We start from the raw sequence: 17423 nt of genomic DNA on the forward strand, positions 1-17423 counted from the left end.
AGCATGCTGTAATATGATTAATGAAGTCAAACTACAGATCTTAAATGTTGTTAAACAAAATACTGGTGTAGCTTTATGGTCTTTGTGCACGCAAATTCATCCGAGACATATTTGTTGGCTGTGAGGCACGGTGTTCAGAAAAAGCTTGATTACTTTATGTATATTTAAATATTTGTTGAAAGAATTTACTTTCGCTCTTTCTCTTAAGTTTGTGATCACAAAATGATAGCTGGGCTGTCTATTCCTTGGATTTAGGAGCTACAGCTCCCAGCACAGCCAATAGACACATCCAGTAATCCCTGAATTTAACTTACGTAAGTCTACCTGCTCCTCCTCTTTCTTTTCCGCAGTTGGTATTTAAGATGGCTTACTTTGGAAGAAAATGTTTGTTGTAATGAGAATTAGTGTCATTTGTACATCACTGTGTCCCTAGCATAGATCTTCCTTTAGTTACTGTCCTTGTGTCTCATGTGCTTGGTAAGTCTGTCTTGAAAGGTTGTCAGTAGATGTTGAGTGCCCTCTGTAGTGCATGTTTTTGTTACAGAGTCACGCAAGCTTATTGTACCAGAGGAAGAACTAACACTGTGCATAGTGAACATGCACCGGCTGTTTGCAGAACATGTCAGTGGCTCCTCAGAGCCTGCCCTGCCTCCAGTGTCCTATGCCAGCTTTACACCTGTGTTATTTGCCCTCTACAAGAGAGTATACTCCAGTGCATGCCATTACAAATCTAAAGTAAGTAGTGTCATAAACCTTAATAAATACTTTTCATGTGGTATGAAGTCATGATAGTCTGAATATAGTGAAAAAATATTTAACTGAATTCTGGAGAGCGTTTTCAGAAATATTTGATTCACAGATTGTAATTAAAGCTGTCCACATTCTACAATGTTCTTGTACTGCCATAAGTTTGGTCTATAATTAATAAGACGAGCAAAACAGTATTGAACCTGCAAACGAGGTGAATGTGCTCTTTGTTCCAGATGTCTTCACATGGGTTTCAACTCACTAGCATAACATGATGATTCACACTGAATTTTCCATGGAACAATTGTTTTGAATGAATTATGAAAGGAGTAGGGACCTGAAAAATTTGCTATTTTGTAATAAATGCAAATGTAGATGCAGGTTCTGACTCAATTTGCAAAAATGTGAAATTGCGGAGTTGCCTAATAATATAGCAAATTATATCTGGAGGGACCATTTTATGAGACAGTTTTAAATGCCTTTATATTCTCCAAATAAGTATTGAAAATGGTGTTTCACAATAAGTCATACCTGTGCATGTATGTGACGACATACCAGTTTGCTCCTAAGTTCTGCTGTGGTCCCACATCAATTGTTGGCAGTGGAATGATCCCTCCAAGATACATACCATGTGTGGTAATGTAGGACTCGGCCGTGGCATCTAGCATCATAGACCCGATAAACATGTATGTTTTTTAGCTAACTAAAATTTTTATTGTGGTTCATTGTAGCACTTTCAGATGAAAGGTGGGCGGGGATGTTGGTTTGACCTACATTTGCTTAATATACCACTACAGGTCAGGCTTGAACTACCTCCTTCATGACACTGGCCAGCTTGGCAAGCAATTGTGCAGTAGCCATTACCAAATGCTTTGTGTACTCAGCTTTGCTTTGGGTTGTGTGTGTTGCTTGTTGTTTACTTTTCTCATTTTGAAATGAGTGAAGACACATGCTAGCCCCTTGTGGAGCTGGAGTACGACTCCTGTAACACCAGAAGGGATTAGGGATTCGTTTGACTGTGTCAGTTCTGTTACCACAGAAGCAGAGACCATGGATGTAGATTTGACAGCCCACTGAGAGGGAGATGGGGTCCCATTTCCCAAACTGCCCATCTCCCCTAGGTTGTCTAAGTTATCATTGTTTATCTCATTGCTGACTGCCATGTTATAGTGTCTTCTTTTATAGCAACTGCAAAACAAAATCAGTCAACAATCAAATGCACGGTCTTCCTGTAAAGTGTGAATAGTTACACTGCCTTTGGAAGTGTGCAGGTACATGGTGGGGAGAGGATGGGCTACTGGGTGCAGAGTCAGGAGGCTGTGCTGTTGGAGACAAGTAGATTTGTTGGTGGGGTGCAAGGCATGAAGTGTTGGAAGGGGAGCAGAGGAGGAGACAGGTAGGTGGAAGGTAGGAACTGGCATAGGTTCAGGCCAGAGGGGTTACAGGAATGAAGGATATATTGTAGAGAAAGTTCCTGCCAGCATGATTCAGAAAAGCTGATGTTAGTAGGAAGAATCCAGATGGTGCAGGCTGTGAAACAGTCATTGAAGTGAAGCACATTGTGTTGGGAAGCATGTTCAGCAACTGGGTGGTCCATCTGTCTCTTGTCCACTATTTGGCTGTGGCCATTAATGTGGACACACACTTGAAAGTTGTGCTGTCCATGTAGAAAGCAGCAAAGTGAGCAGCTTAGTTTTTAGATAACATGGGTGTTTTCACAGGTAGCCCTACTTTTGATGGGGTAGGAGATGTCTGTGACAGGGCTAAAGTAGGTGGTAGTGGGAGGATGTATGGGACAGATCTTGCATCTAGGTCTATTGCAGAGAAATTAACCTTGTAGCACGGGGTTGGGAGCTGGGGTGGAGCAGAGATGGACAAGGATACTCCAATTTCCAGTGAGTTATGAAATGAGTAGGAATCTGAAAATTTTGCTATTCTGTAATAAATGCAAATATAGATGCAGGTTCTGTCTCAGATTGCAAAAATGTGAAATTGCCTAATAATATAGCAAATTATATCCTGATGGACCATTTTGTGAAACAGTTTTAAATACCTTTACATTCTGCAAATAAGTATTGAAAAAGTAATCAGTTTCCAGTTACTGACGTTGCACAACATCCAACGAAGTGTAGTTTGGAAAGAATGTGCATAATAATATATTTTCAAAATAAAAACCATACCTATATGCTATTTATGGGCTGTAGAATACCACTGTGGTAGGGGAACGGAGGATAGTGGGTAGGTTATTTTACATTTCAGGTCATGATGAGAGGTAGTCGAAACTCTGGCGAAGAATGTGATTCACTTGCTCTGGTCCTAGGTGGTACTGAGTCATGGAGGAGTGCTTCTTTGTGACCGCATGGTGAATTTGTGGGAGGTGTTAGGTGACTGAAGAGATAATGCTTGGGGGATCTGTATCTGGACTAGGTTGTGTGGGTAATTTCAGTAGGATCCTTGGTATATTTGGTTTAGGGATTGCTTGTCACTGCAGAAGAGACAACCTCTGGTGTTTTACGTTGTATGGAAGGAACTTTTGGTATAGAATGGAATTGCTGGTTGTAGATTTGGTGTAGTCTGAGGTACTTGTGTACCCATCCTTGAGGTGGAGGTCAACATTGAGGAAGGTGGCTTGCTTGGATGAGAAGCTCCAGATGAAATGAATGAGGGAGGAGGAGTTGAGGCTCTGGAGGAATGTGATATGGTATCCTCACTGTCAGTCCAGGCCATGCAGATGTCATAATTAAATCTGAACCAGGTGATGGGTTTGGGGTTGTGGGTGGTTGGGAATGATTCCTGTAGATGGCACATGGTCAGGGAGACCAGGAAGGAGATTGTAGCTTTGGAGTCAGTTGAGAATTGTTAAAGGTGTTGTTCAGTAGCAGCAGTACCATGAGGATTGGGATGATGGTGTACTGGGAGGTAGCATGGACAGCGACAAGCAGGGCATGAGGTGGTAAAGGAGCAGCAAGTGTGAAGAGTCATAGGAGGAAATGGCTGTTGCCTTCTATGCTGTAAGGTAGGTTACAGGTAGTAGGTTGAAGGTGTTAGTCCATGAGAACAGAGATTCTCTCTATAGGGGCACAGTAACTGGCTACAATAGGGCATCCTTGGTGATTGATTCATTTACGAACTTCAGGAAGCGTGTAGAAAGTAGAGGTGCAAGAAGTGTTTGGGAGTGAAAAGAGACGTAGCCTCAGGGCAGAGATTCTGGGACGGACCTAAGGGCTTGAGGAGGGACTGGAGATGCTGCTGGATTTCAGGAATGGGATCACTGTGCCAGGGTTTGTAGGTGGACATATCTGCCAGCTGGTTGAATCCCATGCTAGGTAATCCCTGTGGTTTATAACCAGTGGTGCAACCTATGTGGGCAGGTAGGATTATAGGTTAGAGTCAGTTTTTAGGTGGTGGATTGTGGTTCTTTCTGTGAATGTAAGGGTGGTTTCCATGTTGAAGGATTTGGAGAACGATGGTGAGGCAAGGTTCGAGGTTAAGAAATTATTGAAAGTTAACAGCATTTATTTGAGGGCTGTGAGGTGGATCACAATTTGATGGGTGAGTTAGTGGAGTCAGACAGGGTTCAATATTGATTTTGGGTTAAGTTTGATGGGTGAGGTTGGTGGCAAAAAAACTGTTTCCACTGTAAGGAACAGGTGAAGAAAAGGTCTTTGAATAGTAATTACTCTTTTTCTCCTATTAAACCTTTGTCACTTTAAATATCACGCGAGACACTTTTTAACAATAAACTGTTGTTAATAGCATTCTAACAGTAACTATTATTTATTGCTACTGGCTGAATCTAACTGCTTGCAGTGGCAGACTGCTTCTGGCTAGCCAGGCTCAAATTGCCCCACCATCGATGTTTGTCACATTACTCTTATTTCATCATAGTATATTCTTAACATTTTATTTTTTAAATTATTTCATCAAAAATTATTAGAGAGATGGAATGCTAGTTTGACTATGGCTTCAATCAAGGTCAGCTTAAGATTTCAGTGTGTAAACATAATTATTAAGATTTAACTTTAAACAATTTGCTGCCAATTTTCATATGGGGTTTTTCAACATGTTTCAGGAGAAGTTTTCCTATATCAGTTGATGTAACTCAGTGCCAAAACAAAATGATTATAGCAAAATGGAATGAACATTGAGGGGGTTCAGAGTGGCCAAAGTGCGAAAATTTTGGTACACGTTTAATATTGATATGTTGCTTACAATTACTCTTCAGCTTCTGCCCTTGAAATAACTTCAGCTGTTACAGGTGATGATCAATATTTATTGTATATCCAACTAAAGATACCACATTTGTGTAAGGTCTTAAAACACACTGCGTCTGACTACACCTTTTTTGACGTCAGTATGCTTTTTGTCACCTGGTGACATATGTTGATTTCTATTGTGAAATGACTGGTGGTGTAAAGGGTAAGAAAGTTGAAGCTTCACGTATGTAACACAATGGCTATTTAGAAGAAAAACAGTGCACTGCTGGTAAAGTTATTTTATCAGAATGGCAGCAATAGCAGTGCTGCATTGTGGGAATATTGCCGACAGAAACATCTGCAAAGAGGCCCGTTGTCAATAAATGGGTTAAAGAATGTTGTTGTTGTTGTTGTTGTGGTCTTCAGTCCTGAGACTGGTTTGATGCAGCTCTCCATGCTACTCTATCCTGTGCAAGCTTCTTCATCTCCCAGTACCTACTGCAACCTACATCCTTCTGAATCTGTTTAGTGTATTCATCTCTTGGTCTCCCTCTACAATTTTTACCCTCCACGCTGCCCTCCAATACTAAATTGGGATCCCTTGATGCCTCAAAACATGTCCTACCAACCGGTCCCTTCTTTTTGTCAAGTTGTGCCACAAACTCCTCTTCCTCCCAATTCTATTCAATACCTCCTCATTAGTTATGTGATCTACCCACCTTATCTTCAGCATTCTTCTGTAGCACCATATTTCGAAAGCTTCTATTCTCTTCTTGTACAAACTGTTTATCATCCACGTTTCGCTTCAATACATGGCTACACTCCATACAAATACTTTCAGAAACGACTTCCTGACACTTAAATCTATACTCAATGTTAACAAATTTCTCTTCTTCAGAAACACTTTCCTTGCCATTGCCAGTCTACATTTTATATCCTCTCTACTTCGACCATCATCAGTTATTTTGCTCCCCAAATAGCAAAACTCATTTACTGCTTTAAGCCTCTCATTTCCTAATCTAATTCCAGCAGCATCACCCGATTTAATTCAACTACATTGCATTATCCTCGATTTGCTTCTGTTGATGTTAATCTTATACCCTCCTTCAAGACACCGTCCATTCCGTTCAGCTGCTCTTCCAGGTCCTTTGCTGTCTCTGACAGAATTACAATATCATCGGCGAACCTCAAAGTTTTTATTTTTTCTCCATGGATTTTAATTCCTACTCCAAATTTTTCTTTCGTTTCCTTTACTGGTAGCTCAATGTACAGATTGAATAACATTGGGGATAGGCTACGACCCTGTCTCACTCCCTTCCCAACCACTGCTTCCCTTTCATTCCCCTCAACTCTTGTAACTGCCATCTGGTTTTTGTATAAATTGTAAATAGCCTTTCGCTCCCTGTATTTTACCCGTGCCACCTTCAGAATTTGAAAGAGAGTATTCCAGTCAACATTGTCAAAAACTTTCTCTAAGTCTACAAATGCTAGAAATGTAGGTTTGCCTTTCCTTAATCTATTTTCTAAGATAAGTCATAGGGTCAGTATTGCCTCACGTGTTCCAACATTTGTACGGAATCCAAACTGCGCTTCTCAGAGGTCTGCTTCTACCAGTTTTTCAATTCGTCTGTAAAGAATTCGTGTTAGTATTTTGCAGCCGTGGCTTATTAAACTGATAGTTCGGTTATTTTCACATCTAACACCTACTTTCTTTGGGATTGGAATCATTATATTCTTCTTTAAGTCTAAGAGTATTTTGCGTGTCTCATACATCTTGCTCACTAGATGGTAGAGTTTTGTTAGGCCTGGCCCTCCCGAGGCTGTCATTAGTTCTAATGGGATGTTGTCTACGCCCGGGGCCTTGTTTTGATTTAGGTCTTTCAGTGCTCTGTCAAACTCTTCACGCAGTATCATATCTCCCATTTCATTTTCATCTACATCCTCTTCCATTTCCATAATATTGTCCTCAAGGACATTGCCCTTGTATAGACCCCTCTATATACTCCTTCCACCTATCTGCTTTCTCTTCTTTGCTTATTACTGGTTTTCCATCTGAGCTTTTGATATAAATGAAAGTTGTTCTCTTTTCTCTAAAGATCTCTTTAATTTTCCTGTAGGCAGTATCTATCTTACCCCTAGTGATATGCGCCTCTAGATCCTTACATTTGTCCTTTAGCCATCCCTGCTTAGCCATTTTGCACTTCCTGTCGATCTCATTTTTGAGACGTTTGTATTCTTTTTTGCCTGCTTTATTTACTGCATTTTTGTATTTTCTCCTTTCATCAATTAAATTCAGTATCTCTTCTGTTACCCAAGGATTTCTATTAGCCCTCATCTTTTTACCTGCTTGATCCTCTGCTACCTTCACTATTTCATCTCTCAAAGCTACCCATTCTTCTTCTACTGTGTTTCTTTCCCCCATTCTTTTCAATCGTTCCCTAATGCTCTCCCTGAAGCTCTCTACAACCTCTGGTTGTTTCAGTTTATCCAGGTCCCATCTCCTGAATTTACCACCTTTTTGCAGTTTCTTCAGTTTTAATCTACAGTTCATAACCAATAGATTGTGGTCAGAGTCCACGTCTGCCCCTGGAAATGTCTTAAAATTTAAAACCTGGTTCCTGAATCTCTTACCATTATATAATCTATCTGATACCTTCCAGTATCTCCAGGCTTCTTCCATGTATACAATCTTCTTTTATGATTCTTGAACCAAGTGTTAGCTATGATTAAGTTACACTCTGTGCAAAATTCTACCAGGCAGCTTCCTCTTTCATTCCTTACTCCCATTCCATATTTTCCTACTATGTTTCCTTCTCTTCCTTTCCCTACTGTCGAATTCCAGTCACCCATGACTATTAAATTTTCGTCTCCCTTCACTATCTGAATAATTTCTTTTATGTCATTGTACATTTCATCAATCTTTTCGTCATCTGCGTAGCTAGTTGGCATATAAACTTGTACTACTGTGTTAGGCGTGGGCTTCATATCTATTTTGGCCACAATAATGCGTTCACTATGCTGTTTGTAGTAGCTTACCTGCATTCCTATTTTTTTATTCGTTATTAAACCTACTCCTGCATTACCCCGATTTGATTTTGTATTTATAACCCTGTATTCACCTGACCAAAAGTCTTGTTCCTCCTGCCACCGAACTTCACTAATTCCCACTATATCTAACTTTAACCTGTCCATTTCCCTTTTTAAATTTTCTAACCTACCTGCCCGATTAAGGGATCTGACAGTCCACACTACCCCCTGCGGGTTCGGGGGTTAGAATAGGCCCGCGGTATTCCTGCCTGTCGTAAGAGGCGACTAAAAGGAGTCTCAAATGTTTCGGGCTTATGTGATGGTCCCCTCTCGGGTTTGACCTCCATCTTTCTAAATTATTCCGAAGAGCGAGCCACTTGGGGAAGGGCGCCTTACATGGTGCATTGTATCCGTCGTGCAATTACACCTTTAGCCGTCTTTCTCGTCGTTGCAATGGTGTCCCGCTCGTTTTCGATCTCTTGGGCGATTACCACTCTGCACTCTGCAGTGTTTCTTTTAACTGCGACGACGACCTTGGCCATTTTTGCACCTAAGATCCAGCACGGTAGCCAGTCCGTTGTGGTGGGGCCGCCATGTACCCTCTTGGTTGTAGCCCCCTGACAACACAGGGATCGCTCTACTGATGCCTGCACCGTTAACTCCCCACGTATGCCAAGGAGTAGATGCCCATCGCCCTGGGGCATCGGGACTCCGGCAATGGCCATCCTGCCAGGTGGCCTTTGCTGTGGCTGGGTGGCGCCCGTGGGGAGGGCCCTTGGTCGGAGTAGGTGGCATCAGGGCGGATGACCCGCAATGAAGCGTGGTACATCATCTCTCGCTGGCAGCCATCCGTCAGCAGTCTCTAAGCGTTCCAAAGCTCACTTTAAGGCTAATGTGTATGACCCCAAATCGTTCCCCTCCCTGGCCACACCATGGGAGGAACGAAAGGCTGTGAATGAGAGCGAAAGATACTCGCCCCGGTATCTCGTCTGTACCAGAGCTGACGGGGACTCGTTTGTGTCTGTGAAGCCTCAGTTCTTTGTCGAACATTTAGAGGACAAGTTCGGGGAGGTGGAGGGCTTGTCCAAGATGCGGTCTGGATCGGTGTTGATAAAAACGGCATCCTCTGCCCAGTCACGAGCCTTGCTGGCTTGTACGAAGTTGGGGGATGTGTCTGTTACTATCACCCCACATAACAGCTTAAATATGGTCCAGGGAATTATTTTTCACCGCGATCTCCTTTTACAGTCCGATGACGAGCTGCGCGCCAACTTGGAGCGCCGAGGTGGCCATTTCGTCCGGCGCGTCCACCGGGGTCCGGGGGATCGTCAAGTTGCCACCGGTGCCTTCATCTTGGCCTTCGAGGGTGACACGTTACCTGAGAAGGTCAAGGTGATGGTGTACCGTTGTGATGTCAAGCCGTATATCCCTCCCCCCATGCGGTGCTTCAAGTGTTGGAAGTTCGGCCACATGTCTTCACGCTGTGCTTCCGACCTCGTCTGTCGCGATTGCGGTCGACCTTCCCATCCTGATCATCCCTGTGCGCCGCCTCCAATCTGTGTGAACTGTGGTGCGCACCATCCGCCTTGCTCGCCAGACTGTCCGATTCTGCAGAAGGAGCGGAAGATCATGGAAATCAAGACTCTCGACCGCCTGACGTACACTGAGGCGAAGCGGAAATATGATCGGCTTCATCCAGTGCGCATGACAGCTTCTTATGCCGCAACTGTCACTCCTTCTACAATTCCATCCACTCCAGTCAGCTCTGAGTCGAAGTCCCACACCTGCCCCCTTGATGGTGGGGGGCACTAAACCTCCTGTTGCTCCTGCTCCATCTTCTTCAGGAGCAACACCCCCCCAACCATCGGGGACATCAGTCCCCCCTTCCCAGCGTAAGACTTCTTCGGCTACTCTCGTAAGGAAGGGGTCCCTTGGGGACCTCCCTTCGCACGTTCCGACCGGTTCCAAAGCCGACAGCCACAAGTGGCTCAAACAACCGCCAGTCCCTGGTCGTCGGGACACACGGTCATCGTCTGTCCCTGAGACTGACCCAGTGACGCCCTCCCAGCCTGAACCACCCAAGGCGCAGTGCGAGAAGCAGAAGAAGAAGAAACTCCCCAAGGCTACCGACATTGCGGTGGCACCCATTCCACCGCTTCCTACAAGCTCTGCGTCTGAGGATGAGGTGGAGATTCTGGCGTCCACTGAGGACATGGATCTCGCCAGTCCCTCGGATGCAATAGATAGCTGTTGTCCAGGTGGTGACTCAGTAGCAGCAGGGGACCCGGAGGTGTAATCTGCCTCCCCAATCCCTTCACGCCTTTCCCATCCATGGCTAATACCATCCTCCAGTGGAACTGCAGCGGTTTCTTCCACCATCTAGCTGAGCTCCGCCAACTTATCAGCCGTCATCCTTTCTTTTGCATTGCTCTGCAGGAAACTTGGTTTCCAGCAATGCGAACCCCTGCCCTCCGTGGCTATCGGGGTTATTTTAAGAACCGGGCAGCTTATGAAAGGGTGTCTGGTGGCGTCTGCATATATGTCCTTAACTCTCTTCACAGCGAGTTTGTACCTCTACAAACAGCTTTAGAGGCTGTCGCTGTTTGGGTGTGGACGCCACAGGCTATTACCGTCTGCAGTATTTACCTTCCACCTGATGGTGCTGTTGCGCAGCATGTCCTGGCTGCTCTGATAGCCCAACTGCCGCCACCTTTTTTGCTGCTGGGCAATTTCAATGCCCACAACCCTCTATGGGGTGGGACTGTCTCCGATGACCGCGGTCGGGCCGTGGAGCATGTGTTGGCTCAGCTCGACCTTAGCCTCTTGAACACCGGTGCTCCCACGCATTTCAGTGTGGCCCATGGCTCGTTCTCGGCCATCGATCTCTCTATTTGCAGCCCTGGACTTGTCCCATCCCTCCACTGGAGAGTGCATCCTGACCTGTGTGGTACTGACCATTTTCCCATCTATTTGTCACTGCCCCAGTGTCATTCTTCTGGGCGCTTGCCCCGCTGGGCTCTCCACAGGGCTGACTGGCCGGCTTTTACTTCCGCTGCAACCATTGAGTCTCCCCCACAGGGTGACATTGACGAGGTGGTGCGTGTTTTAACCACGTCCATCATTTCAGCGGCCGAGGCTGCCATCCCCTGTTCTTCTGGCCACCCTCGGAGGAGGGCTGTACCCTGGTGGTCGCTGGAGGTTGCTGAGGCTATTCGCAACCGTCGGCGGGCTCTCCAGCGTCATAGGCGGCACCCGTCTCTTGAGACCCTCATCACCTTTAAGAGGCTCCGTGCCTTCGCCCGTCGTCTTATTGCACGCCGTAAGCAGGAGTGCTGGGAGAGGTATGTCTCATCCTTGGGCTCCCATGTCTCCCCCTCGCTCGTGTGGTCCCGGATCCGGCGGATTTACGGATACCAGACCCCTATGGGTGTCCCTGGGCTCTCCCTGGACGGCGCTGTCTGCACGGACGCTGCCGCCATTGCTGAACGGCTTGCCGCGCACTTTGCTCAAAGCTCTGCGACTGCATCCTATCCCCCCGCCTTTCGCTCTCTAAAGGAGCGAGCCGAGCGGACGCCGTTCTCATTCCACACGCATCGTTCTGAAACATACAATGCTCCTTTCAGCGAGAGGGAATTCCTCGCTGCCCTCGCCGATTGCCCTGATACAGCACCAGGCCCAGACTGCATCCACGCGCAGATGCTGAAGCATCTCTCCAGGGACTGCCAGAGACACATTCTCACGATATTTAATCGCATTTGGAGCGAAGGCGTGTTCCCGTCGCAATGGCGAGAGGGTGTTATTGTCCCCATCTTGAAGCCCGGTGCGGACCCACTGGCGGTGGACAGGTATCGTCCCATTACCCTCACCAACGTTTTGTGCAAATTGCTCGAACGTATGGTGGGGCGGCGTTTGTGTTGGGTCCTTGAGTCGCGCGGTCTCCTCGCTCCATCCCAGGGTGGCTTCCGTCGGGGCCGGTCTGCCATAGACAATTTGGTGCGGCTGGAATCTGCAGTCCGTACGGCCTTTGCCCGACGTCAGCATCTCGTTGCTGTATTTTTCGATCTGCGGAAGGCGTATGACACCACATGGCGGCATCACATCCTCGCCACGTTGCATGAGTGGGGTCTTCGTGGTCGGCTCCCGGCTTTTCTTCAAACCTTTTTATTGCGCCGCTCTTTCCAGGTGCAAGTCGGTGCCACCTCTAGTTCATCTTATATACAGGAAAATGGGGTCCCGCAGGGCTCAGTGTTGAGCGTCTCCTTATTTCTAGTGGCCATTAATGGTCTGGCTGCAGCAGTGGGGTCGTCAGTGTCTCCTTCTTTGTATGCCGACGACTTCTGCATCTCATTTAGCTCCACGACTACGGGAGTCGCCGACCGCAGGCTGCAAGTCGCCGTTCGCAAGGCAGCATCATGGGCTCTGACTCATGGTTTTCAGTTCTCTGCAGCCAAGACTCGAGTTATGCACTTCTGCAGGCGTCGGACGGTCCAGCCTCATCCTGAACTTTACCTCAGCGGCCACCTGCTTGAAGTGGTGGACACTTGCCGCTTCTTGGGACTCGTGTTTGATGCCCGGCTCACATGGGTTCCTCATGTTACTCAGCTGAAGCAAAAATGCTGGCGGCACCTCAACGCCCTCCGCTGCCTTAGCCACATATCTTGGGGTGCAGATCGCTGCACGCTGCTGCGATTGTACAGAGCCCTTGTGCAGTCCCAGCTTGATTATGGGTGCCTGGCCTATGGGTCTGCATCACCCTCAGTGTTGAAGTTGTTAGACCCCATACACCACTGTAGGGTTCGGCTTGCAACTGGCGCTTTTCGTACCAGCCCCGTAAATAGTCTACTGGTGGAGGCCGGGGTACCCCGCTGCGGATTCGCTGCCATCGACTGCTCGCCGACTATGCTGTCCACGTGCATTGCTCGCGAGACCATCCCAATCGTCGCCTGCTTTTCCCTGCCATGGTCCTCCATCTGCCCGAACGGCGACCTAGGTCTGGGCTTTCCGTAGCTGTCCGTGTCCAGTCCCTGCTGTCAGAACTGGGGTCATTCCCTCTTCTGCCTCCCTTCTGGGTCCGTACACCTACGCCTCCCTGGTGTTTGTCCCGGCCGTCCGTCCGTCTGGATTTGGCACAGGGACCTAAGGACTCGGTTCCGCCTGTGGCCCTCCGTTGCCGTTTTCTTGCACTCCTCGAATCATTTCCGGGCTGTGAGCCTGTCTACACTGGTGGTTCCCTGGTTGATGGTCGCACTGCCTACGCTTTTGCTCACGCTGCCCATGTTGAGCAACGCTCCTTGCCGGCTGGCTGCAGTATTTTTACTGCAGAGCTGGTGGCCATCTTGCGTGCTCTTGAGCATATGCGTTTCTGCTCAGGTAGGTCCATCGTCATCTGCAGTGACTCCCTGAGCAGCCTTCAGGCCATCGACCGCTGCTATCCCTCTTCTCCTCTGGTGTCCTCTATTCAGGAGTCTGTTTCCGCCATTGCCCGTTCTGGACGTTCGGTGGTCTTGGTTTGGACGCCAGGTCATGTTGGCATCCCAGGGAACGAACGTGTTGACAGGCTGGCCAAAGGGGCGCTCGACGCCCCAGCTTTGGAGATCGGCCTCACGGCTCCCGATCAGCAGCTGGTGTTGCGCCGTAAGGTGCTTGGGATGTGGTCTGCTGAGTGGCGAGGCTTGACAATGCCTAATAAACTGCGGGCTGTCAAGGAGACGACCGATGTGTGGCGCTCCTCCCTGCGGTCTTCTCGCAGGGACTCTGTTATCCTGTGTCGGCTCCGCATCGGCCATACATACCTGACGCACGGCCATCTTTTGCGTCAGGAGGATCCCCCCCTGTGTCGGTGTGGGTCCCGGCTGACGGTCGCCCACATTTTATTGGAGTGTCCCCGACTGCACACCCTTCGGCAGTCTTTTAATTTCCCGGGCACCTTGCCTTTGATTTTATGCGACGATGCCTCCATGGCTGACAATGTTTTACATTTTATCCGTGCTAGTCCTTTTTATGGATCCATTTAGGGGGGTCCTGCACTTTTCCGTTTCTGTGTCTTTTGTCCTCGCGTCTCTCCATATTTGTTGCTGTTTTGGTGTCTCATCGGATGGTTGACTCTTTCCCTTTTTTGTTGTCGTGGTCAGTCAACCAGTCTCCGGCCATCTTCTTTTCTTCTATTTCTTTCTGTCTGGTGTTCGTCTGTACTCTTCTTTTCTGTAGTGTTCATTGCCTAATTTGTGTTCTTTAGCACCTGGGGGGGGGGGGGGGCAGCAGTCTCCTTCCCCTTGGGGTTTTATCTGCTCTGCGACTTTGTCTCGCTTGTTTTTGGAATGGGGGACTGATGACCTTAGCTGTTTAGTCCCCCTTAAACATCCCAACAACCACAACCACCAGTCCACACTCCGATCCGTAGAACGTGTTTTCTTTCTCCTGATAACAACGCTGTTATTAAAGAATATGATCAAGAAATTGGGAGATGCAGGTGAATTAGGTGGTGCAGCAAGGAGGAGGAGGCAGCCCATTCCCATGGCAGTTGTTGACAAAGTTGCTATAGCTATAGTTGACTGTGCAGTACATGCCTTGGATTCTGTAGTCAGTGCTTGAGATATGTCAAGGAAGTTATCTCTCCCCCGATCAACACTTCAAAAGCTTTTGTTGCTCATTGTACGCTAGTATACCAACACGATTCAGAATGTGCACCAAATGAAGCCCCAAGATAGACTACAATGTCATGACTTTGCCCTTCATTTTTTGGTACACATGGAAATGAATTATATGTGCCCAGAAAAGTTCTTTGAATGGACGCTGCACCTTACTCTGTGCTGTGTTGTGAATGCAAAGAACTGTCACATATGGGGCTCTACTCTACAATATGTTGTGCAGGAACATCCACTACACTCTGCTTATGTGACTGTGGTGTGGTTCCACAAGATTCTTAACTTTAGTCTGTTTTTCATTGAAGTGATAACACCTTGTGGGCCTGTTACGTGTACAGTGAAATCTGCGCATTATAAGGACCTCCTTGTACAACACGATTCCAACATTGCAAGAGTGCATTTGTGTCCACACCATGATTTTTGTGTCAAATAGGGCAACACCACATGTCACTTTCCAGGTGAAAGATTTGCTTCGAGAAACCATCGGTGATGACTGTATCACCTCTAGGCAATTTTGAGATGTGTAGCTTTCTAGAGCCTCTGACCTAAATCCATGTGACTTCTGGTTGTGAGGCTATGTGAAAGATAGTGTCTGTCAGGGACATATCCAAACTCTTCCTGATCTGTCGGATAGCATACAATGACATACTGTTCTGATTACACCTGATATGCTGCAACTGTCAACCATGCCATGTTAGGGGTGCAGCCTGTTTGGAAAGTGTAGTTTTAAAGAATGTGCATAATAATTTATTTGCAAAATAAAAACCTTACCTGTGTGTTATTGGTTGGCAGTGGAATACCACTCTGGAAGGGGTGGGAAGGGTAGTGGATAGGATATTCTACATTTCAGGTCACGATGAGAGGTGGTCGAGACCCTGGCAGAGAACACGATATAATGTGTGACCATATCCTAATAAACATGCCAGAACCACTGTTATCGTGTATTTATCATTCCTTCCCTTTCCCTACACCCACCAACACATTCTGATTGCTTACAGCACCATGTTTTCACCTGGTGTTAGAAAGTGGAACTGTTATTTTTTTCACTTTGCAAGTGCACCAGTTAATGAAAATACCTACGAAGTTTTAGTGTCCTGTGAGGTACACAGCCTACACTGTAGCACTTGGGAACACCGCCAGTTTAATTATAATCACCTGTAACTTTATGTATATAAAAGTGATCTATTCACTGGTGGGAAGTGTGCTGCTGTTTCTTAAGAGAAACATTTGTTGAAAGAGCTAACAGAGGAAAATAAAAAGTTTTTGTTGGTGCTCAGCCATAGTCAAACAGTATTTTTTGAAAGGATTTACCACCATTTGACTGTATATTTCTGTATTTTTCTTGTGTACAATCTAGATTTTGGTTTTCATGCCATTATCGAGTACAATGTTCTTAGACCATTAACATTATTTTTCTGTGTACTGTGCAGGATGACAAATACACAGTTCAACATATTTGCTTAGCATTGATATCAATGGTACAAAATTAACATCTTGTAGGAATGCAAGACATTATCGCGAAAGTGTATTGTATCTTGGAAAGATAGCCCAATGCCAGTAAACTGAAGACTTGTGAAATGTTTGAATCAGTTCTTTGTTTCTTGCTATTACCAGTTGAAATCTGTCAGGAGACGGCTGCACAATGTTTGTGAGAGGCAAATCTAATAATCTTTTACATGTGCAATCACACACAATTGAATCTGAGAGAAAACTAGTTCTTTTTTTAATTCTGAATAATAATAATGTCAAAATATTTTAACAGTGTGATTGTTAGTCCAGCAGGACTAGTTCTGTACACATTGAGCAGCAGAGCATGTAAAAACATAGCAATCTCCCCCCCCCCCCCCCCCCCCCCCACCCGCCCTCTTAAAGGTCAACATATTTTGAATGGCAAACTCTTTGCACTGAACTAATGTGAATACTTCGGTGTAAGTATGTAGTAGCATGTAGGTACTTCTCAATGAAAATGGAAACATGTTGCCTCACAGTTGCTTAAGTTCACAGAGCAGTGCTGTTGCTGTGTTGAATATGACACAAACATTAACCACACATAACAGTGTAATCCGGCAGCAAAACTTACTGTTAAAAAAGTGACAATTAGTTAACTGTGCTTGCATTGTCAGTAATACACTAGGTGATCAAAAGTATCCGGACACCTGGCTGAAAATTACTTAAAAGTTCATGGCGCCCTCCATCGGTAATGCTGGAATTCAGTATGATGTTGTAATGCTGGAATTCGGTATGATGTTGGCCCATTCTTAGCTTTGATGACAGCTTCCACTCTTGCAGGCATATGTCAGGTGGTGGAAGGTTTCTTGGGGAATGGCAGCCCATTCTTCATGGGGTGCTGCACTGAGGTGAGGTATCAATGTCGGTCAGTGAGGCCTGTCACGAAGTCAGCATTCCAAAACATCCCAAAGATGTTCTGTAGGATTCAGGTCAGGACTCTGTGCAGGCCAGTCCTTTACAGGGGTGTTATTGTCGTGTAACCATTGCGCCACAGGCTGTGCATTATGAACAGGTGCTTGATTGTGTTGGAAGATGCCGTCACCATCCTTGAATTGCTCTTCAACAGTGGGAAGCAAGAAGGTGCTTAAAACATCAATTTAGGCCTGTGCTTTGATAGTGCCATGCAAAACAACTAGGGGTGCAAGCCCCCTCCATGAAAAGCAAGACCACACCATAACACCACTGCCTCCAAAATTTTACTGTTGACACTACACATGCTGGCAGATGAAGTTCACCAGGCATTCACCATACCCACACCCTGCCATCGTATCGCCACATTGTGTACCATGATTCGTCTCTA

General features: G+C 46.3%; 1 protein-coding gene across 2 annotated transcripts in view; it reads left to right on the forward strand.

Annotated features, from left to right (window-relative positions):
- LOC124776419 (transport and Golgi organization protein 6 homolog) overlaps positions 1–17423 on the forward strand; it is a 111647-nt gene that overhangs the window by 54629 nt on the left and 39595 nt on the right. For both annotated transcript variants that reach the window (XM_047251413.1, XM_047251414.1), the window contains exon 8: positions 545–735. In XM_047251413.1, coding sequence (XP_047107369.1) covers positions 545–735 — 191 coding nt within the window. The remainder of the gene's footprint in view (positions 1–544; positions 736–17423) is intronic.

Source organism: Schistocerca piceifrons, chromosome 2 (genome assembly GCF_021461385.2).
Source record: "Schistocerca piceifrons isolate TAMUIC-IGC-003096 chromosome 2, iqSchPice1.1, whole genome shotgun sequence".
In the NCBI taxonomy this organism is placed as follows: domain Eukaryota; kingdom Metazoa; phylum Arthropoda; class Insecta; order Orthoptera; family Acrididae; genus Schistocerca; species Schistocerca piceifrons.